Consider the following 23,818-nt stretch of genomic DNA (forward strand, 5'->3'; position numbering starts at 1 on the left):
TGACTTTTTAATACCCTAACAGCCATTCTTGGTTCCATAACCAAGAGCTTTTTGATTCTGGAATGTAGAAAGTCAGGTATAAAATTACCTACCTTAAACGATTACAAGTATTGGAATTAACGCCAATGCCTAAGTCCAAATTCATGTGTTGGAAGCCCATAGCCCTAAATAAAAACGTATTTACCCTTGTGTCTATTTCAAGCTCAGCGTTGTGCCTAGGATTGTAGAAGATAAAGGTAACAAGAAATGGAAAAATAAGCATCCTAGGACCAACAATAATACAAATTGAAGGAAGATGAAAAAATTTATCAGACTAAGGCTGAGAAATTCAGGAATATATTCTCTTAGATATTTATTGTAATCTCCAAAAAATAAAACAAGATAAACCCAAAGAACAAAAACCACTTTCTATACAGAATTCACATTCAAACTTAATACCTAACAGCACGTACAGTTTTTACACCATTAATTTCAATAAAGAGAATTAAAACTTCACAATGTGAATACACTTTATAGCTTTAAACCCAGACAAGAGCTCCTGTGGACACATGAAGAATCACGATAGTTGCTGCGCGGCAGTAGTTTTCAACTAAATGTCACTATCACTATATGAAAGCATTAAGCTGTTACTCAATATTTTCCCAAGAAGACCTCCACAGTGTAGTCACTGAGAAGGAGCCAAAAAGTGCCCGGTAACAAAGGAAGGTCTTCATCTGTGCACTTCCCAACACCCTTTATGGGAAATATGGAACTACAGAAAAATCTCTGGGCACGCATCTGCCTGGTTGACATTGGATTAGACAATGTCTTGTGGTTTGGTGCATGGGCAAAATGTCTAAATCAACTGTCTAATGTGGCTTTAAAGCAATTTGTGTTGTGTGGCCAAGTCTGGGCTTGCTCAGCACAGAGGAATATGATGATGCTGCAGCTTGTCTTCCTCATGGGGACAAAAACAGAGAGAGCCAAACTGGGGTGATTTGTTGGGTTTCGGAAGGCCAGTTTGGCTCTCTAGAGAAAGTAATGATCTATAGCTGCTGGCTCTGTCACCCTTCCATTCACGGGGAACATACTGTGATCTTTCCCACTTATTGGCCTGGTCCAATCTCCTCAGTCTTAATTCTTTCTGGAATCATGTCTGACCTCTTTAAAGAAGCCATTCTTAACTCTTCCAGTTCTTATAGGTCCTTCATTCTCTGTGCTCCTATATCCTGGCATAACTTAGCATGTAGATTATATCCTGGCATTTTTTTTTCCTCCTCCTTTAGTCAGTAAGCTTATTAAGGGCAGGAGCCATACCTCTTCCATGTTTGATTCTCACAGCACTGAGCATATGGTATTCAATAACTGAGTGATGACTAACTAAACATTTAAACACACTCTTAAATTATCATTCTAATGTTGGCTACCTGCTTACATTTTTTTCTTAAGTTTGGCACAAAGTTGTCACTAATCTCTCCGTTTCACCCACCTTAACTTGACTTCTTCAGTGAGTTTGAGAGCTAAATACAAATTTCAGGCTATCACATTTAAAATAGGGCCACTCATTGCCAGCAGTAGCCCAAAGCCATTTAATACGATTGGCACATCCCCACATGTCGATTTCAGGCTATTGTCATTGAGAGAACTGAAGGCTTCCTATGATGTACAGATGGCTACGGTCATCTAAAGCCAACTGCTCTTCATCATTTTTAGTGAATACCTCAACTTTTTTTCCTAAGGGTATCATGATTTACTCTGCTAACTAAATGAAAAGGCAAAGCACAATGTTACAAATGAGTGCTTTGCCTTAAAACTTGAAAATGGCAAATAGTTTATGTTAGTTGACCTACCTTAAACTTCATATACACAAACACGTATAGTTTTTGGCAATCCAGCAACCGGGCCTAATTTTTTGATTTTTGCATCTCAGTGAAGTTCTAGGCCACCAAATGTGGGATTAACCACGGGGGTTTGAGGATGAATATATGTGATTACGATGACACACCAAAGTGATTTAAGGATTCTGACTTTTGTTTCTCCTGTATCATCAGTGTGGACAATTGAGAATTGAAAGTGAATATAACATTAGCTACAACCTAAAAAGACATCACTATTTTAGGATTCCCAGGGTTGACAGTATTAAATTTGCAAAACAAAACAAAACAACCAGGTTGAGTAACAATAAAATATACAAACAAATACAAGAGTGAAAATTTTTAGTAGACACGACATGTGATCAACTTTTCTGAGAAGAATAAAAATGACTTTTCCTTATGTGCATATTTTTTTCTTAGGTATTTAAATTAGCTTCTTATAAGAGGTGTAAGAAGTCTGAATTAAAGAAGGGAATGCCTGTATAAAATAAACTAACAGCCGTTCTGTCTTGAAAATGAAATCCGCAGTGCTAAAAGGCAAAATTGACATAGTCACAGACACTAAGTGTCTTATAGGAAAAAAAGTACTTTGAAGTAGGCACAGAGGAGTTTCACATGACACCAATAAGATATTTACTGTATAAATTGCACCACTAGACAAATACAGCTACAAGAAATAATTTGAATAAGTCACACAGCCATCAAAGCATCTCACACATTCATTATAATTCACTCTTTCACACTAGTTTATATACACTGAGTAAGTCATTAAATATTGCACTTATTGGCCCATGAACCCTCAATTCTGAGGTGTTGAAAAATAGAAAACAAATCTATTTTTATTACATATTTCATGCAACATTTAAGACACTTCAGTTCCACAAACACCATTAAATAGTTGTACATTTGGACAGCCCAACGGGATCACATCACGTCTGACATTAACAATATATTAACAGGAATTACAGGAAGTTTTCATTCAGCACACATCCTAGGGATGATGAAACAATGCGTGGAAAACCATCATATTGATACAGCACACAATCCCCAGACTTCACTTTTATGAGGAGTATGGCACTGCTAGACAGATGGAAGTCATGCTCACATCCCTGAAAGGCCAGGTATCTGTGTGGCTCATGTACCATCTGTGTCTTTAAGAACAGTATTCACGAACCAAGCAATCCCTAGCCCCAAACAACATGAATATGGAAATACTTCCATTAAGAAATAAAGCCACAGCCAACTCTCAGTTGTCCACAACAAAGGAAAATATAAACACAGGTGAATGAGATACACAGGGAACCCCCAACCTCATTTCGCAAGTAATAACTGGTTAAAACTTCACCAATAATAGCGCTGGTGGGAGATGAATGGTGAAACTTGAGTCTTATTTCCTATTCTCGGTCCTGTCATTCTATGAGGATAGTGCTTTAAGAAACTGAAATGCAGATAAAAAATTAGGAAGCAGAAAAGAGAACTGCAAATAGAATGTTCAGTCTGTCCACCAGCTAGAGGTTCTGATCTTAGTACTCAAGCTCTGACAGGTTTTGAAATTTAATATCGTTTGTCTAGAATGTTTGCAAACTGTATTTTCTCTCTATCCTCTTTTTAATGAGAATTATGTGCATAGATACACAAGTCACAGCAGCGCAAAGAATCTATTTTGTAGACCTTTTTAAACAAAATGTGAGTTACAGTTGGAACACAGCTAAAACTCCCTTTTCCACAGCACTGAGAAAGCACCATATTGGAAATTTCCATTCATAAAAAAGATATCTCTGTGTGGGAGTGTGTATGGGTTGGGAGGGGCAACACTGTGTGTGGCCCAAGTGTAAATATTTTAATGTACCAAAGGGAAATATTCTTTGACTGGAGTGTCAAGCATTTCTGTAAAGGTTTTTAAGAAAAAAGCTACATTTGTTTATGAAATACCAATAACAATAGGTAGATACGTTTTAGGTAAAATCCCCAGACCTGTTTTTGCCCTCTTAGGGGATGCTGTATTTCTAGAACCTGGAGCCCTTTAGGTGCACTGTTAGGATAAATGATGCTTTTTTCTGGTCATAAACTTCATCTTTTACTTAATTTGTCCTAATACATTTCAGAATATAAAACCGGTTTATCTCCTCAACAGGCTTTGGTCAAAAATTCACTTAAAATATAAAGGACTCTAAAAAGCTGACCCTAACTGTTCAACTCATCAGAAAGACTTCACCATTTTACTGGTAAACTACTCAAACCAGGTAGTATGCACGAATAGGCAAAGCTAAGCAGAGCTGTAAAGGTTGCATCTTCCAGGGGGTGATTAGAAAGGCCACATAGGTGTAGTTGCTCACGTGGCACCCTAACACGCACACTGAGCGAGTATACACACAAAGGAACCAAGAGTTCCAGGTACCAGTCATGCAAACTATAATCTAGAGAGAGAGGATTCTTCAGACAGAAAGACAGGCCACTTCCCAAGTATGCTACACCAAAATACCTGATTGAGAATTCTAATAGTATATGAAAATTATTAACAAACACTTTTCATCTAGAAGGGTTTTAGTCATGACTTTAAGGTAAGATTTATCCCACAGTTTTTCAAATGCAGCTGCTACTTCAGGCTTGGGATAGCTTGGTAGAGTCTGGATGCATTTTTAATATAGTCCCACAGGTGTCACACGGTTGACTGAAGGATGACATAGTATATACTCACCAAACACTAAGATACACATTGGATAAAGTGTGTCACAATGAGCCACTGATTACCAACTACCACACTTCAAAATTAATGTTGCTTCATGGAAGTTCAGCTAATAGTGGACTGTATTTTACTTTTAAAAAAGAACATTGCATACCTGAAAGTCCATTCTCAGCATAGATATAGTTAAAAATGGAAGCTTAAATTAGTTCCTGAAAAACAACCCATGTGCTAAACAAAAGGACTATCATTAATCTGGGGTAAGAACTAAGTAGGTGAAATATATATTTGTTTATTGAGTATATAGATGTCTTATATAATTTGGGTTGTAATTTTGTAGAATATATGCTTCACATTTATCATAACAATGCTGCAGCTTCCTGCTACAACTGAAGGCATCATCATAGTTCCTTTTCCAAATAAAAATCTTAGCATTTATTTACCAGGCAGCAAGGGGATACTGACTTCAAGTGACCTAAGGGAGGAACTATACAAACCTCTTGGACCTTATAGTCTTTGGGAGCTCAAGGCAGTAGAAGCTGTTCAGTGGGGGCAGCAGCAATGAATTAGTTCCCTGTCCTGAAGCAATTCTTCTTGCGAGCCCATAGATGTGAGGCTAACTTGTAAACTGCCATCTTAGGACTTAAGAAACTTCACACACCTTCTACATCCATTCACATCTCAAAAAGCTGAAACGCAGATTCGCTCTGTGGATGGCTATTTAGATGAATTAATTTCCAGTCACATTTTTCAATGACATTAGGAAAGAAAACTAATGCATCCAAACCAAAGCTCTTGGATGTGTCTGCTCAAAACAATCAAAGTTTGTTTCTAAAAGCGATTGGAGAGCTGGGGGTGGTGAGGAGAGGGGTGGCAGAGGAAGAGAAATTCATACTTGAGACACTAATTGAATTGTATCAAAGACAAAAGATGGATGTCTAAAATTTACAAACAGAAGTATATACTTTTTAAGGTGTCTTGTTTTTTTGAAAACAAATTTAATTAGGCATTTAGTAAAAATGACCTGTGGTTATTTAATCTGTTGGCAGATGGAGAGAATGTAGGGGGTATAGCATGTGTGTGTGTGTGCATGGGCGTGTAGCCGAGTGCATGTGTTGGCCAAAGACGGAAAAGCCTTGGAACTACAATGTTCTAATTTATAAGTAATATACCTGGATTCCAGTAGAAGCTCACTTCGTTAACCCTGGGCTGGTTCCTCTTTTGCCAAATTTGATTATAAAGCCAAGATCTCTTGATGAGATTAGGAATGGAGAATAATCTCTTTCCATGTGCTTTACAGCAGAAACATAGGTGTTCATTCACTTGAATTCTGTGACAATCCTCTTTGGAAACTTCTCGCTCAATGTAATTCGCACCAGGGTAGGAGTTTCAGAACTAAGAATCAGTTAGGAAGGCTTTGCTTTCATTGAGGTTTGGAAAATAGAAATTATCAAATGTTTCTTGGCAATATCACTTGGGCTGCTGTTGCATCACATTCCCCTGACTGGCATAAAAGTAGTTTAACTTTGGCATATTGGGCACTGTGTAAGTAGGCACTGGATTTGGGTCTTCTGGTCCTAGGGCCAATTAATTTCAATAGTAATCTGTCCTTTTAGACAGATTTCTAGAAAGGGGTTTACAAGAAAGCAAAACTCAACTCTTTCCCTTCCACTTTTCTACCATCTCTCATTTTACAGTAATACACATATTAAGGTCCTTCTGGAAAAGCCATTTGAAACATCATATTTAGGCCCTTGACATCTGTATGTATGTGTGGGATGGGGACTGTGAGAGAGGATGAGAAGGTCTGCCTGGCTTTATTGCTTCATATTAAAAGTGAGCTTAACAGCTATGTTATTCAACATGACCACTTTCTAGTCCAAGTTATAGAAATAATACAATATCATGCAAACAGGCTTCTGTTGCAAACAAATCTGTTTTGATGCCCCCTGCCTTGTCTCTGTCCTTTCATTTTAATTTATGTGATTTTTTGAATCTGGTCACCCCATTAAAATCTAATAAAGCATTAATGTTTTCTTGTCTTCACTGAGCTAAGGCCTGCCTTGCAGGGTGCCAAAGTAGAAATTTATTACCCATTAGTGGATCTTAAGCTAAGAATATGAGAAATAACATGGATATGCTTAAAACATCCCAAATTCTCTCTCCTGTAATTTTCATCTTCTAACTTTCTCAAATGTATGTGCCCTACTTTCCTGATTTGCAGGCATTTATCCTCCAGAGATCTGTCTAGATACATGCGTGTTTCCCTGTCAATATTCTTGTCTAATAAACTTGCATCCAATTCTTTCATAGAAAGTGTTTCTATTTTTGAAAAGAGGAGAAAACATCTTTGACATGATCACCAAAAAGGGGGGAAGCTCACTTCCAAATCTGCCAACCTGTGCTTGCTGCTGCTTAAACTCCACCTGCAAACACTGCTGGGGAATGACACAGACGCCAGCTTCCCTCTAGCGCTCAGTCAGAAGAGCTGGTGGGATTTGCTTGCTTTTTGTACACAGTCTTCAGGAAATCTGGGAGGAAGAATCTCAGTGTTCCAATGGTTTCCTTCTTCTTCCCAAATTGCTGACGGCATCCTAAAGTGGTTCTATAACTCTCAGCTCCAAAGAGTATGCTGAGCAACTTACACATTTTTAAATGCTCACAGAAGGGGGGATTTCTGAACACCAGCATTGAAAAAGATTAGAGATGAAAATTGTCTTTTCCTCAACCTGGGAGCCATTGTGATACTGTTTAAATAACTTTTAACTAGGCAAAAGAACTCAGCTGACGTGTGAGCAGAAGGCAGAGGTTAGGGAAGCAAACCTACCTCTTATGCTGTCACAAACTTCAACTTAACCTCTGCTCCAAGAGTTGGTAATGGTTCCAGAAAGTTTGTATGTTATGGGGGGCTAGTTATTAAGGAAATGGGGGGAGCTCAGGCCTTGGAATTCTCCAGCTACTCCTCTTCCTCTTGGTTAAAATGCTTGTTGCATAACGCATTCAGCAGATACTCTCAGGCCGCCAGTGCCCTCAAATATTCAGAATGTTGGGTAGAATCAGTGGGAAAAGCAGCCCTGGGTTAGGGTACTTCTTATTTAAACAGATAAACTAAAATTACTCTTTAATATTTACCTGACTAAAATTAGATTTAATCTCTTAGGAAACTTGCAAGGGCCTTAAAAACAATATTTCAATTTCTTTATAGTCAACGGTCTCCTCAGTTATAAAGAACACTGAAAAATAGACATATTTCCTGAACAGTAAACTGACCAGACCCATGACAGTCTCCCTAATCAAGAGTAATATTTCCACTTGATTTTCAACTAGAGTAAAGCAAATAAGGTCTCCTGAGATCTCTTCCTGCCCACACACACGCAAGCAATTACTTGATTATTTTCCCTACAAGTGAACAGCATAATTTTGAACCCGTAGCACAAAAGTCAGTTGTAGTGAAATTATAGTCTGAGGTCCCAGCAGTAGCTTAATCTGAGAAGAAATCTGAAACAAAAAGAGCCTAGAAGACAAATAACAAATCACATGCAAATACCAGATGTTTATAGATGGATAGTCCTTACAAATTTAAGATCACATATTAGCCACATATTAACACAGGAAATCTCCCAAGAATTGAATGCATGTACGAGCCATTGACATCAAAGATTTCCCTCAAATAATTATTAGGCAGTATAAATGAAGGCTAATAGATCATTTTTAAAGGCGGTTAGCAACCAGCCCTCCTGGACCCGCCTGTGTGCGTGGGGACATTAACAGCCACAGTTGGGCTGCGGTGGAGGAGGGGTTTCCTTGAGTCTTGTGTTCTGCTTTGCGGCAGTGATGGCCGGATCGGTCTCCAAACTCTCTGACATTTTGTCACAGATGATATCCACAAGACGCTCAAATGTCTGCTTGACATTAATATTATCCTTGGCACTTGTTTCGAAAAATTCAAAACCTGGAAGAAACACACAGAAGCGCAGCTTGGTTATTTCATACCTCTGCTGAAATTGAATGGGACCTGGTTATGGTTTTGAATGGTGGTGAGGTGGCAGCAGCGGGTGGTGGGTTTAGTTTGGGTGAGAGATGAGAGGCAGGCATGAGTTGCCCTTTGAGCCAATACTACTTGAGCCAACCATCTTGCTACTCATTAACCATGAACAAAAGGTATAAAGTGGAATCAGTGATGTTCACATTTTATTTTTCTTTATCAATTCATTTATGCCACCAGCATGGCTGAATAGACAAAAAAAATGTTCCATGGCAAGACTTAATGTTGCCATTACTAAGAATCCTCAAAACTGAGTTGGTCTTTGCCATGTCTTCCCTCAACTCCTGGCGCACCATGTAGCCTCTCACAATTGTTTCCAGGACTGTTGTTATTTGGCGGTTTTTTTTCTTTTCTCATTTCAGATTCTACAAAAATTATTAATTTTCATTTTTTTTCATTAACTTGAGGCTTAGAAGACTGTGTGTGCATATTCTGCTGCAAAAGGGACCACCAAAGTCCAACATTATCCAGCCCTAACTTTTTTCATGTCAGCCTTGCTACTGCCCAGTAAAGGGTTTGAGGGTGGGCTTTTGGTGAATTTCCAGTATTTAACTGGACACGAGGTGGCACTAACGAATCATTGGATTTACTTTAAGCGTGCTTCAATCTCCTTTAGGATTTTTTTGAGTGGTGACAGCTAACAGCCCTCTGGGGCTTTGTACACCATTGCATCTCTCTACTGGTGCTGAGTTTTCCATAGCTTCTGTTATCTGTCAGCAGCAATGTTTTTACCAACATCCGGGAAAAGGACACTTGATAAATTTCAAATGAGCTGCCAGAATTTCAGGAAGGTACAAAAAATGCAGTGACAGTTTCACACTTCTATGTGTCACTGTACCTGGGCGGAAGCAGCCTTAGTATGCTGCTCTGTACACAATCTTATCACGCTATTGTTTGCCTTCACATTCCACTGGCTGAGCTTACCAGTCAGTTGCCATGACAACCTCCCCACTAGGCCAGCCAGAGATTGCTCTGGTCCATTCAGGGGACGTTGATTTAGGAGGTATTGGGCGGAACACACAAATGCTTTCCTAATCCATTCTGAATTTTACACCCTATAAATCCTTCTGGTTACATCTGGCCCTATCTCAGGGGAACCACATGGATTCAGAGTGATTAAATCATGTGATCTCATCCCAGCTCCTGGGGCCACAGGAAAAAAGAATGGACTAACATTTAGCAGCCATGTTAAAATCCCTGTGATAACCCAGAAATACTTATTTTCTTAAACAATATAGAAGGGTAGACAACAGAAAGCAATTTTCATGAGTTAAAATTTCTAATTTAGTTGTCATACTATCTATTTAGTTAGATGACTATGTCTGAGCTTGAATTTCACTAAGTACTGTGTACTTATTGTTAAAATCCAAGTGAATAATTGCAGGATTTGAGCTGAAGGAACATGAGTAAATTCAGGTACTATAAAATAGCAATGGATACTTCAAACCCTCTTTGGCTTGTATTTCTCTTTCATTTCTCTCTCTCGACAGTGCTCATATAGCTCTCTGACATTCTGCGTTTCTTTACAGGAAAGGCTATCTGGCATTAACAGAATTCCATTAACAGAATCCTCTTTCCTAAAGTGTGCCCAGTCTATAGGACCAGATCATTCACCCTTCAACAATTTGATTCAGATTTTGGCAAGTATGGATCTAAGCTCTATCCTTATTACTAAGATGTCAGAACTATTTGCATCCTTGTGGGGATTTTCCAGTGCTAGCTGGAGGTACGACATGTCACAAGATACCAAGACCCCAATGAAGAAGTTAAGATCCCTAGAGGAAACTTGGGGGAACAAAATCCTGTAATTTGGCACAAAGATTTAATTTACAGTTTCAATTCTCTCACCTCTTCTGGTACCACTCTTACTTATCAGCATGATTTGGGAAGGCTTTGAAGGAGGGTATCATAAAAGATTTGGCCAGTGTGAAAGGACAGTAATCCACGCAAGCTTTTGTCAAATATAGCTCCTTTAATCCGGGCTTTGAGACACCCCATGATGCTGGTACACAACTTAAGGTCAGTAAAATGATCCTAGATCCCAAGAGCCGGATGCTCTCATGGTCTCGACCTTAACCTGGAACCCCAGGAAGACATGGCTACTAAGGAGATAGTGTCCCAGGAAGATAACACCATGTTATAACAGTACCCCATTTATCCAGCATGGCTGGAGAAGCAGGTACCATAATATGGGGAGAGGGATGGAATATCAGACAGAAGATATGGGATCTAGCCCCACTAGCAATACTTGCTAGCTTTGAGACCATGGGCAAGTCACATTTTTCTTCTCATGTTCCTTGTTTATGACATTTGCCTTGCTTAGCTCGCATGGCTATTATGAGGCTCGAATGAGAAAATGTATGTAAAAGTGCCAAGCAAACCAGAAACTGCCATGATAACTCCAACAGAAATAGTAACAATTTGAGTGGTTACTACATAACAGGTACTATTCAAAGCACTTTATCCATTTTAACTCATTTTATCCTTAAGGTAGATGCCAGTGTTTTCTTCAGCTAAGAAAATGGAGTCACAGAATAGCTGAGTACTTGCTCAAATATTTACTTGCTCAGCCAGTAACGGTGAAGCTGGCACTTGAACTACTAACCTGGACACTCTCTTGCTCCTCCATCTACCCTGCAGAAGCAAGGGACTATTTGGTTCCAATTGAATTGGAAGTTTTATGTTAATAATCATACTATATACCATAAACTTCCATCAATTTAAATAACTAGAAAATAATGAACTAGATTTAATACTGTCAGTGAAGCAAATGAAACATCTTTTCTTAATGATTCAAATGTACTCTGATATCTTGTGCCGCCTACGGTCCATCAAGGTGGCCATCAGGAAAGCTGCATCTCTATACAGAATTACAGATATAAAAGGTTCTGGATATTAGGCTTCCTCTCATTGACCAGATATGCTGTTTGTCATAAAATGAGAAGTTCAGGATCAAAATCAACATCATCATCATTTTAGCATCTAGTTGTCTGGATTCAGGGCAAATGTGAGTCTACTGTGCAATAAATGATTCTCCATCCAGGTGAATCAATATCTTTGTTCAATCAAGTATGTGTGAGGCCATACACATCTCATGCCTATGTATGCCCATGGATTTTTAAAGCTCATGGCCTAAATCATAACCACAAATTCAAACACTTCAGCCTTTATTCTGCTAAGTCATTGTTGGATTTTATGGCCATACCTCCCAGTATCTCAGTATTTTAACTTCAAATATAGTAACACGATCTTGTTTTTAGAAATCTTTAACCTCCCATCCATACACATGGACATCAGTGGGAAGCCAGCACTTCAGTCAGTAATGCTTGGGAAAGAGTCTTTCTTATAAAATTTTGAAGATCATTTCCAATTTACTAGGTAGGCAGTGTGGTTCAGCAGATCAAATAAGTAGCCCAAGGTCACACAGCAAGCCAACTGTGAAGGCTGTCAGAGAGCTCCTGATAAATAGGTTACTGATTTAGCTTCCAGCCTTGGACACCTGTCCCTTGGACTACGTAATCCAGTATTAATAATTTCTGTGAACACTTTCAATTAACCATAGAAATTCTGGTCATTCTTTCTCATTCTTCCCTCATCAAAATCCTAAATTCTCTCTGGCACAGGTAGCACTATTCCTGAGTTGGATGAGCTTTGCACTGTGGTCCAGTACATCTCTGTTTTAGGCTTTTTCATGCCCGATCTTGGAAGGATCACTCCTTCCCTTTCCGAAAGCCATTAGAGGCACTGCTGGACCCTAATCCATTTAGGGCCTCGTGCTTCAGTTTCACTTGATGCTAGGTCCTGCACAGAAGCTTGGAAAGATTTTGTGTGGAAAACATATTAGTTATCCTGAGGAAAGAAGGGAAGAAACACCAAGCCATACTTGTGTCCTCTTCATGATGTGTATATTGTTGATGGGGCACCAGAAAGGTGGTGAAAACCAGATTGCAATCTAGTGCCTGAGCGATATGATCCTACATCCTGACTTCATACTATTGGAGGTCTACCTGCATTAGAATCTCCTGAAGTGCTCAAACGCGTCTAAATTCCACCCAAGACATACTAAGCAGAATCACAAGGAGGAGATAGGGCCATAAATATGCATTTTTAAAAGGCTCCTTAGGAGGTTTCTTAAGTACATGAAAGGTTAAGATTCACTATCCTCTGTATATCCATGTTTATAGCAGCATTATTCACAATAGCCAAAAGGCGGAAGCAACCCAAATATCCATCTACTGATAAATGAATAAACAAAATGTGGTATATACATACAATGGAATATTACCCAGACTTAAACAGAGAGTTATGACACATGTTACAAATGGATGAACCTTGACAACATTATGCCATGTGATAGAAACCAGTCACAAAAGACAAATACTTTGTGATTTCACTTACATGAGCTACCTAGAGTAGTCAAATTTACAGAGACAGAAAGTGGAATGGTGGTAGCCAGAGGCTGGGGGGAAGGAAGCTTAGAGAGTTGTTGTTTAACAGACAGAGTTTCCGTTTTCCAAGATAAAATGAGTTCTGGAGATTGGTTGTACACCAAGGTGAATGTAATGCAGAACTGTACACTTAAAAATGCTAAGATGGTAAATTTTATATGTATTGTACCAAAACTTAAAGATTCTTCACAGAAATAAATGCCCCCATCAAGAAACAAGAAAAATCTTAAACAACTTTACACTTCAAGAAACTAGAATAAGGAGAACAAAGCCCAAAGTTAGCAGAAGGAAGGCATTAACAAAGATCAGAGCAGAAACAAATGAAATAGGGACTGAAAAGACAACAGAAAAGATCAATGTAACTAAGAGCTGCTTCTTTGAAAAGAGAAAACAAAATTGACAAACATTTAGCTAGACTCACCAAGAAAAAAAGAGGACATGCTATAATCAATACCACAGAAATACAAAGGATCATAAGAAATTACTATGAAGAATTATACATCAACAAATTAAACAACCTGGAAGAGATAGGTCAATTCCTAGAAACATACAACATACCAAGACCGAATGTGAATAGAAAATCTGAACAGACCAATTACTAGTAAAAAGTTTGAATCAGTAATCAAAAACCTCCCAACAAACAAAAGTCCAGGACTAGATTGCTTCTCTGGTGAAGTCTACCAAACATTTAAGGAAGAATTAATACCAATCCTTCTCAAACTCTTACAAAAAATTGAAGAGGAGGGAACACTTCCAAACTTATTTTATAAAGCCAACATCACCCTAATACCAAAGCCAGACAAGAATGCCACAAGAAAAGGAAGTGACAGGCCAATATCCCTGATGAACACAGATGCAAAAATCCTCAAAAAAATATTAGCAAAGTGAATTGAACAATACGTTAAAAGGATCATACTCCAAGATCAAGTGGGATTTATTCTAGTTGTGCAAGGATGCTTCAACAGCAGCAAGTCAATCAACATGATACACCACATTAACAAAATAAAGTATAAAGATCATACCATCCTCCCAATAGAGGCAGAAAAAACATTTGACAAAATTCAACATCCACTTAAGATAAACTCTCAACAAGGTGGAGATAGAGAAAACAGACCTCAACATAATAAATGCCATATATCTATGACAAATCCACAGCTAACATCACACTCAGTGGTGAAAAGCAAAAGCTTTTCCTCTAAGGTCAGGAACAAGACAAGGATGCCCACTCTCTCCATTCTTATTTGATATAGAACTGGAAATCCTGGCCAGAGAAATTAAGCAAGAAGAAATAAAAGGCACCCAAATCAGAAAGAAAGAAGTAAAACTCCCTCTTTGCAGATATCTGATATCATATATAAAAAATCCTAAAGATCCTACCAAAAAACTGTTAGAACTAATTAAATTCAGTAAAGTTGCAGGATACAAAACCAATATACAAAAATGTTACATTTCTATACATCATTAGTGAACTATCAGAAAGAGAAACTAAGAAAACAATCACATTGACAATTGCATCAAAAAACATAATACCTAGGAATAAATTTAACCAAGGAGGTGAAAGACCTGTACACTGAAAACTATAAGACACTCATGAAAGAAACTGAAGACACAAACAAATGGAAAGCTATTCTGTGCCCAAGGATCGGAAGAATTAATATTGTTAAAATGTCCATACTATCCAAAGCAATCTACACATTCAATGCAATCTCTATCTAAATTCTAAGGGCATTTTTCACAGAAATCAAACAAACAGTGATAAAATTTGTGTGGAACCACAAAAGACTCCAAATAGCCAAAGCAATGTTGAGAAATGAGAACAAAGCATGGAGGCATCATGTTCCCTGATTTCAAACTTTATTAGAAAACTACAGTAATCAAAACAGTATGGTGTTGACATAAAAACAGACACATAGCTCAATAGAACAGAATATAGAGCCCAGAAATAAACCCACAAAGGAACCAAGAATATACCATGGGGAAAGGACAATCTCTTCAATAAATGGTTTTGGGAAAACTGGACAGCCACATGCAAAATAATGAAGCTGGACCACTATCTTACACCATATACAAAAATTGACTCAAAATGGATTAAAGACTTGAATATAAGACCTGAAATCAGAAAAATCCTAGAAGACATACGCAGTCAACTCCTTGACATCAGTCTTGGCAATGGTTTTTTAAATCTAACTCCAAAAGCAAAGGCAACTAAAGCAAAAATAAACAAGTGGGACAATATCAAACTAAAAAGCTTCTGCATAGCAAAGAAAATCATCAACGCAATGAAAAGTCAGCCTACTGAATGGGAGAAAATATTTACAAATCATATCTGACAAGAGGTTAACAACCAAACTATAAGAGAAATCATACAACTCAATAACAGAAAACAAACAGTCTGATTAAAAAATAGGCAGAGGATCTGAATAGACATTTTTCCAAAGAAGACATCCAGATGGTGAAGAGGTACATAAAAAGGTGCTCAACATCACTAATCACCAGGGAAATGCAAATCAAAACCACAATGAGAGAACACATACACCTGTTAGAATAGCCATTATCAAAAAGACAAAGGGAACACTTGTGCACTATTAGTGAGACTGTAAATTGGTGCAGCCACTATGAAAAACAGTATTGAGTTTCCTCAAAAAATTAAAAAATAGAACTACCATATGATTGAGCAATTGCACCTCTGGGTATTTAGCTGAAGAACATAGAAACACTAATTCAAAGATATATGCACTCTTATGTTCACTGCAGCATTATTTACAACAGCAAAGATATGGAAACAACCTAAGTGTCCACTGATGGATGAATGGGTAAAGAAGATGTGATGTGTGTGTGCATACACACACACACACACACACACACAAAGGGATATTATTCAACCATAAAAAAGGAAATCTTGCCATTTGCAACAATATGGATGGACCTTGACGGCATATATGCTAAGTGAAATAAGTCAGACAGAGAAAGACAAATACTAGATGATCTCACTTATATGTGGGATCCAAAAACAAAACCCAAACAACAAATGAGCTCATAAATATAGAGAACAGATTGGTGGTGGCTAGAGACAAGGGAAAAGGAGTGGGTGAAATGGGGTCAAAAGGTATAAACTTCCAGTTATAAAATAAAAAAATAAAAAGATTCACTATCTTCATACACTGTTGATGGCAATGTAAAATGATCCAACCTCTTTGTTTAACCAGGTGAGGAACTACCAGACTGTTTTCCAAAGAGTTACTGTATCACTCAGCAGGTCCACTTTTAGGTACATACTCTAAAAATAAAAATATATGTCCACGCAAAAGCATGTATACAAATGTTTATAGCAGCAAGGGTTATAATAACTAAGAAGTGGAAATGGCCCAACTGCTCATCAACCGATGAACAGATAAATAAAATGTGGTATGTCCATACAGTGGAATATCATTTGGCTATAAAAAGGAATTAAATACTAATATATACTACAACATGGATGAACCTTGAAAACATTATGTTAACATTATGCGAAGAAGTCAGACACAGGATTACATATTGTATGATTCCATTTACATGAAATGTTCAAAACAGGCAAATCTATAAAGACAAGAAGTAGATTAGTGGTTGCCTAGAGCTGGAGTTGGGGGATATGAGGAGTGAATGCTAACACACATGGGATTTCTTTCTGGGGCGATGCAGATGTTCCAGAATTGTCGTAAGATTGTACTGCTCTGTGAATACACTAAGAACTAATTAATTGTACACTCTAAATGGATGAATTGCATGGTATGTAAATTATATCTCCATTAAGGCTATGACATATATATATGTTTAAAAGAATCACTGTCCTAAATTAATCAGAATGTGGGTTGTCCATAAGAGATCTCTTTAGAAGGAAATCCCATGCTGTACTGGGGAAACCATTGCACTGACTGACAAAATTCTCTATCAGAAAATGTCACCTCATGCCCAACATGAACCCTTCATACAGGTACTTAAGTCTATTGTTTTTGCACTGGCATCAGTAGAGATGACAGAACAGCTGCTTATCTGGGAGGATGTTCTAAAACATTCTGGTGAGGATGAGGAACACGAACCTCACTCAGCTTGGCTTGCTGGCACTGTTCTCTCCACTTCCCTTCCTTAAGTTTCTGTGAGTGCCAGGTCCCAGAGAAATCATGCTTTTTCAGACCAGTACCCACAGGGCAGCAGGCAGGACATTTAGGCTGAAAGCATGCTGCTCATTGAGGTGGCAGGCTCCAAGCTGTCACTCTGGCGCTTGAAGAGTTGAAATGTCACAGCACCCCATGAGAGACTCCATTCCTCTTGTGATTGCACTTCATTAACAGTAATAATCACAGCTCCAATATCTCAGCCTTTTTCTCCAGTGCATTAGAACACCCTTATAGGCAATACTTTATTTATTCCCACATGTCAATGGCTATGCCAAGATGCTCTGAGGAATTGTTTCTTTCTCTACCCTGGGAAAATCCTAAATGCCATTTAGGGCACTCTGACTGTTTTCAACTTCACTTTGAAAGAAAAATCACAACTCCTTTTGCTTCTATAGAGGGAAAGAAGCTACTAAAATCATACTACAGTAAATCATTTTTATCTCTAAATGTTAAAAATCTATGATCTGTCCTTAGGTTTCTATTCTCACACTCCTAAATAGACTTTTTATTTCCAGATTTGAGTTGCAGTTCCAATGTCTGTCTTCCCTTTCCTGTGGAACTGGATGAACCAGAGCAGCCAGGAAAGGTCATTCTGGTGCCAGGTGGGTGACATTTGGGCCAGAATTTGAGATTGCTGAGCAGCAGGACAAGCTGGAGAATTTGCTTGTCTCATGCTGGGCCCCATCCTGGAGATAGACTTCAGGAGGAGGAATTCATAAGAAATTTGACCCACTGGCCTGAAGAAGGGCCACAGAAAGCTGACCAGAGCAGGAGAGAAGCAAGAACAGAAGCTCAGCCAAAGGTTGGTGTTATTAAAGTAAGTGGTCAAGTATTCTGGTCTTTGAGTCCTTGGCTTTAGCCAGGACTGACCACATGGCAGCTTTCTGCTGCCTCGTCAGGATGCTGAAACTATGCAAGGGTTGTTCTATGGCCTTGACAAATCCTGATCAATGTAGAGGATGCCCTTCCCTTCCCTTTCCAGACATGAACTTAATACTCTTCATATGTGGGAAAAGCTCAGCTTCAGCATGACGGGAAAAGAAGCTGTCTGAACTTGCTGGTATAACAGCTGCCCATGCTACAACTCATCATTCTTGGCCGAACAAAATTTAAACTCCACAGCCTGTCATTCATGCCCCACCTTATTGACATTCCCTGGCACAATCCTCTCCCAGACATACACCCACACATTCCAATTTCTCCACTTCAGCCAAACAGTCCACTTCCCGTCTGGCAAAGAGACGTGACACAAGCCCGTTGTAGCTTTGCCCATGTGAGTTTCCTCTTTAACCGTTGTCCCGCATCCTTTCTCTCTTCCCAAACTTACCTTCAAGACAAAAATTGTGTGTGTTACATTTCGTCCCCAAACTTTTAAACATTTTACTTTGACCCAACCTTTAAAAATCCAGACTTTTTTTTTTTACATAAAAATTCAGATTTCTAGAGTGGTATCACCATGGTGGCAACATAGGTCATTCCTGACTTCATTCTCCCTTCACAAGGAGAACAACTGACAACTATTCATGGAAAAGACACCACTGAGAGAATTTTAGGACATGAGAGAGAGGCTGAAGCACCTCCCTGCACTGCAGACACCAAGACAGACCACATTAGAAGGGTAAGAGAAGCAGCTTCATGCTGACCACATTGCCCCTCTCCCAGGCTGTCGCAGCACTATGCTCAAAGGTCTCTCTTGAGCCTACAGTGGGAAAAGAGAGCCCAGGGTGGACCTTCAGTCCCCCAGCATTGTGGGTCACTTCTCAGAAGCCTCCACTCTGGTTTTGACCCATAGGAATTATGGGGAAATCTACATGGCTCAACCACTGAACATCTGATTGTGATGGAGAAAGCTTGCAACAGTCACCACTCAGATCTTGGAAGACTGAGTTCCTACCTGCAACACCCAAGTAGCAGTCCAACCCAGCAGCTTTAGTCATCTGCAGAGTGAAGACAGTGCCGTAGTCTGACAAGGGAACTCAGTTTGGTATGGGTCTGCTTGAATTGGGTCATCAAAAAAAGAGTTTGTCAGCTCTGCAACCTGGCCTACCCCTGCCGAGTCATGGCCTGTCCCCACCTGCCCAAAGAGGCTGGTCAGAACACCTAGAAGCTACATAGCCCAACAATGCTTGAGCAGAGAGTAAGGCAGGCAGATCTAATCATCTGCAGAGCAAAGCCAGTGGCCCTGTTTGGTTAGGGAATTTGGGACATAGGTCAGCTTGAATCAAGACCACAAACAAAATACCTAGTCAGCCTTAGAGCCAGTTCTCACGCTTTGCCTGGGCTAGAAAAATAATTCATAGCCTGGCCCATTGCTGAATACAGCCTTCAGCCCCCACGACCAAGGAACCTAACCAGAGCACATAGGAAGCTGCATAGCCTATCCAATAGCCCTGCTACAGTGACACTTGCATAGAGAGCACAGCCCATGGCTATCCCCATCTGCAGAGCAAAACCAGTGGCCCAATTTGGCTGGGGAATTCAGTGCACAGTCTTGCCTGATTCAGGTTTCCAAACAATGAGCTGTGCAGCTCCTGAGTCCCATCCTGCTGCCCTGCCAGTCAGAGAAGCTAATTCATAGTGCCGTCTACTGCTGCGTATAGTATCCAGTCCCAACCATCTAATAACCCAGGGAAATGCAGAACCCATCCCATAGCCTCACTTGGGCAGGAAACCAGGCCAGCAGTCTTAGCCAACTGTTCTCAGTCAGCAGCACCCCCCAACCCCCAAACTCACAGCTTCAGCTGTAGTCTCACAAAATAGACCCTGATAGCAAGCCCCACCTTTCCAACGACATTACAAGCAGACATGTCCAGAAACCCAAACTGAGCTGACTAGTGAAGAACTGTCTCTGCCAAAGAGAAGCTGTTAAGTCTGGAAGAGAAAACTGCTCACTCAAATGCGCAGATATCAACGTAAGGAATCAAGGATCACAAAAAATCAGGTAAACATGACACCATTGAAGGAAACTAATAAAGCTCCAACAAATGACCCTAAAGAATTGGAGATTTAGAAACTGTAAGATGAAGAATTCAGAATAGTCCTCTTAAAGAAGTTTTGTGAACTATAAAACAGACAAGTAAACAAAATTAGGAAAGCAATGCATGAACAAATCAAGAAATTCAACAAAGATATAGAAACCCTTAAAAAAACCTCCAAACGGAAATCTTAAAGCTGAAAAATATAGTGACTGAATTGAAGAATTCAATAGAGAGCTTTAAAAGCATACTCAACCATGCAGAAGAAAGAATAAGTGATGTAAAAAAGAGGGTAGTTGAAATTATTCAGTCAGAGGAGCAAAAGGAAAAAAGAATGAAAAAAGTAAAGAAAGCCCATAGGACTTGTGGGACACAATCAAAAGAAACAATATCTGCATTATGGGAATTCCAGAAGAAGAAAAGAAAGAGAAAAGACCAGAAAATATATTTAAAGCAAAACTGGCTTAAAAAACTTCCTTAACCTGGGGGAGAAAAGTGGACATCCAGATCCATGAGGCCCAAAAGACCCCAAATAGGTTGATCCTGAATAGGGCTACACTGAGACACATTATAATCAAATTGTCAGAAGACAAAGAATTCTGAAAGCAGCAAGAGAAAAGAGAAGTTAGATACAAGGGAATACCCATAAAACTATCAAATTTCTCAACAGAAACTTTTCAGGTCAAGAGAGAATGGGATGATATATCCAAAATATTGAAAGAAAAAAGAACCTGTCAAGCAAGAATTCTATACCCAGCAAAGCTGTCCTTCAGAAATGAAGGAGGGCTAAAGACTTTCTTGAACAAAAGCTGAGGGATTTCATCATCACTAGTCCTATCTTACAAGAAAAGCTAAAGGGAGTTCTTTAAGTGGAAGTAAAAGGATGCTAATTAACGTCATTAAAACATGAGGGTAGCTTAACACTCACTCATTATGGCCAATATATAGTCAAAGTTAGATTCTGTAATATGGTAATGGTGGTGCATAATTCACTTACAACTCCAGTTTAAAGACTCAAAAACAAATGTAAAAATAACCATAACTACAATAATTCATTATTGTTATTTGTTACACAATATAAAAAATATGTAAATTGTGACATCCTATTTTAAGCTGATAATAACTTAAATAGTATTCTTAAACTTTATATTGTAACCTAAGTTGTGAGGGGGAAGAGAAGCAAAATATAAAGTTTAGGAATGTATTGAAGTTATTATCAGCTCAAAATAGGATACTTCCATTTCTTTAAATGAAAGCTTTTCTATTTTTATTTATTTATTTATTTTTTGGTGAGGAAGATTGTCCCTGAGCTAACAGCTTTGCCAACCTTCCTCTATTTTATATGTGGGATGCTGCCACAGCATGGCTTGATGAGTGGTGTGTAGGTCTGTGCCCAGGATGTGAACCTGCAAACCCTGGGCCGCTGAAGTGGAATGCATGAACTTAACCAATATACCACTGGGCCAGCTCTGGGTGTTATAATTTTAAGATACTTTATGTAAGCCTTACAGTAACCACAGGGGGAAAACCTGTAGTGATTAGACAAAAGAATGTGATAAAGAAGTTAGAGTATACTGATACTAAAAGACATCAACACACCAAAAAAGACAGCAGAATAAGAAACAAGGAACAATAAATCTACAAAACAGCCAGAAAACAATGAACAAAAGGGCAATAGTAAGTCCTTACCTATCAATAATTACCTTAAATATAGACATTTAATTTTCCAGTCAAAAGACATTGAATGGATAAAAAACAAGACCCAACAATATTCTACCTACAGAAGACTCACTTTAGACTTAAAGACACACATAGATTCAGAGTGAAGGGATGGAAACAGGTATTTCAAGTAAATGATAACAAAAAAAACAGGGGTATCTATACTTATATCAGTATAAGATATATAAATAGACTTTAAACTAAAAATTAAAAAAAGACAAAGAAGGTTATTATATAATGATAAAGGAATTAATCTATCAAGTTATAACAATTGTAATATTTATGTACCCAACATTGGAATACATAAATATAGAAACCAAAAACTAACAGAGCTGAAAGGAGAAATAAATAGCAATACAGTAATAGTTGGGGACTTTAACACCCCTATTTCAACAATAGCTAACTCATCCAGACAGAGAACCAATAAAGAAACAGCAGATTTGAATGCTATAGACCAAAGAGACCTATCTGACAACAGCAGAACACCATTCTTCTCAAGTGCATATATTTTCTAGTATAGGCCATATATTAGGCCACAAAACAAGTCTTAGTAAATTTAAGAAGGCTGAAATCATACCAAGTGTCTTCTCTCACCACAATGGTATGAAACTAGAAATCAATAACAGGAGGAAAACTGAAAAATTCATGAATACATGGAAATTAAACTACACTCTCCTGAACAACCAATGGATAAATGAAGAAATTAAAGGGGAAATAATAAGTACTTTGAGACAAATGAAAATGAAAACAAGACATACCAAAAGTTATGGGATACAGCAAATGCAGTTCTAAGGAGGAATTTCATAGCAATAAATGCTTACATTAAGAAATAAGATCTCAAACAACCTAACAGGCTGAGCCCAAAATTAGCAGAAGGAAAGAAATAATAAAGATTAGGGCAGAAATAAATGAAATAGAGAACAGGAAAACAATACAAAAAATTAACAAAAGAGCTGTTCTTTGAGGAGATAAATAAAATTGACAAACCTTTAGCTAGACTAACAAAGGAAAAAAGAAGACCCAAATCAACAAAATTATAAATTAAAAAGGAGATATTACAACCGATATCACAGAAATACAAAGGATTGTAAGAGGATACTATAAACAATTATATGCCAACAAACTGAACAAACTAGAAGAAATGAAAAAATTCTTAGAAACAACCTACCAAGACTGATCAGGACTAGAAAATCTGAACAGACCGATTACTAGAAAGGAGATTGAATCAGTAATTAAAAATCTCCAAATGAAGAAAAGCCCAAGACCAGATGGCTTCACTGGTGAATTTTAACAAGCATTTAAAGAAGAATTAAAACCAATCCTTCTCAAACTCACCCAATAAACTGAAGAGGAAGGAATGCTCCCAAACTCATTTTACAAGGCCAGCATTACCCTGAGACCAAAGTCAGACAAGAACACTACAAGAAAAGAAAACTATAGTCCAATATCCCTGATGAATATAGATGCAAAAATTCTCAATAAAATATTAGCAAATGAAATTCAGCAGCACATTAAAAAGATCATTCACCATGATCAAGTGGGATTTATATTCCTGGGATGCAAGGATGGTTCAACATACACAAATCAATCAATATGATATACCACACTAGCAGAATGAAAGAAAAAGTCATATGATGTCAATAGAAGCAGAAAAAGCATTTGACAAAATTCAACATCCTTTTATGATAAAATCTGTTAGATATGGAAGAAATGTACCTCAACATGATAAAGGCCATTTATGACTACCCCACAGCTAACATCATTTTCAATGGTGAAAGTTTGAAAACTTTTCCTCTAAGATCAGGAACAAAAAACATGCCCAATCTCAACACTCCTATTCAATATAGTACTAGAAGTCCTGTCCTGAGCAATCAGGCAGGAAAAGGAATTAAAAGGCATCAAAATTTGAAAAGAAGAAGTAAAACTGTATTTGCAGATGAC

General features: G+C 38.3%; 1 protein-coding gene across 2 annotated transcripts in view; it reads right to left on the reverse strand.

Annotated features, from left to right (window-relative positions):
- Window positions 1-327: 327 nt before the first annotated feature.
- The window catches only part of RAB3C (RAB3C, member RAS oncogene family), a 273,620-nt gene continuing 250,129 nt past the window's right edge, over window positions 328-23,818 (reverse strand). For both annotated transcript variants that reach the window (XM_070586868.1, XM_070586867.1), the window contains exon 5: window positions 328-8,488. In XM_070586868.1, the coding sequence (XP_070442969.1) occupies window positions 8,301-8,488 (188 nt within the window). In that variant the 3' untranslated portion in view covers window positions 328-8,300. The remainder of the gene's footprint in view (window positions 8,489-23,818) is intronic.

Source organism: Equus przewalskii, chromosome 20 (assembly GCF_037783145.1).
Source record: "Equus przewalskii isolate Varuska chromosome 20, EquPr2, whole genome shotgun sequence".
NCBI classification, from domain to species: Eukaryota; Metazoa; Chordata; class Mammalia; order Perissodactyla; family Equidae; genus Equus; species Equus przewalskii.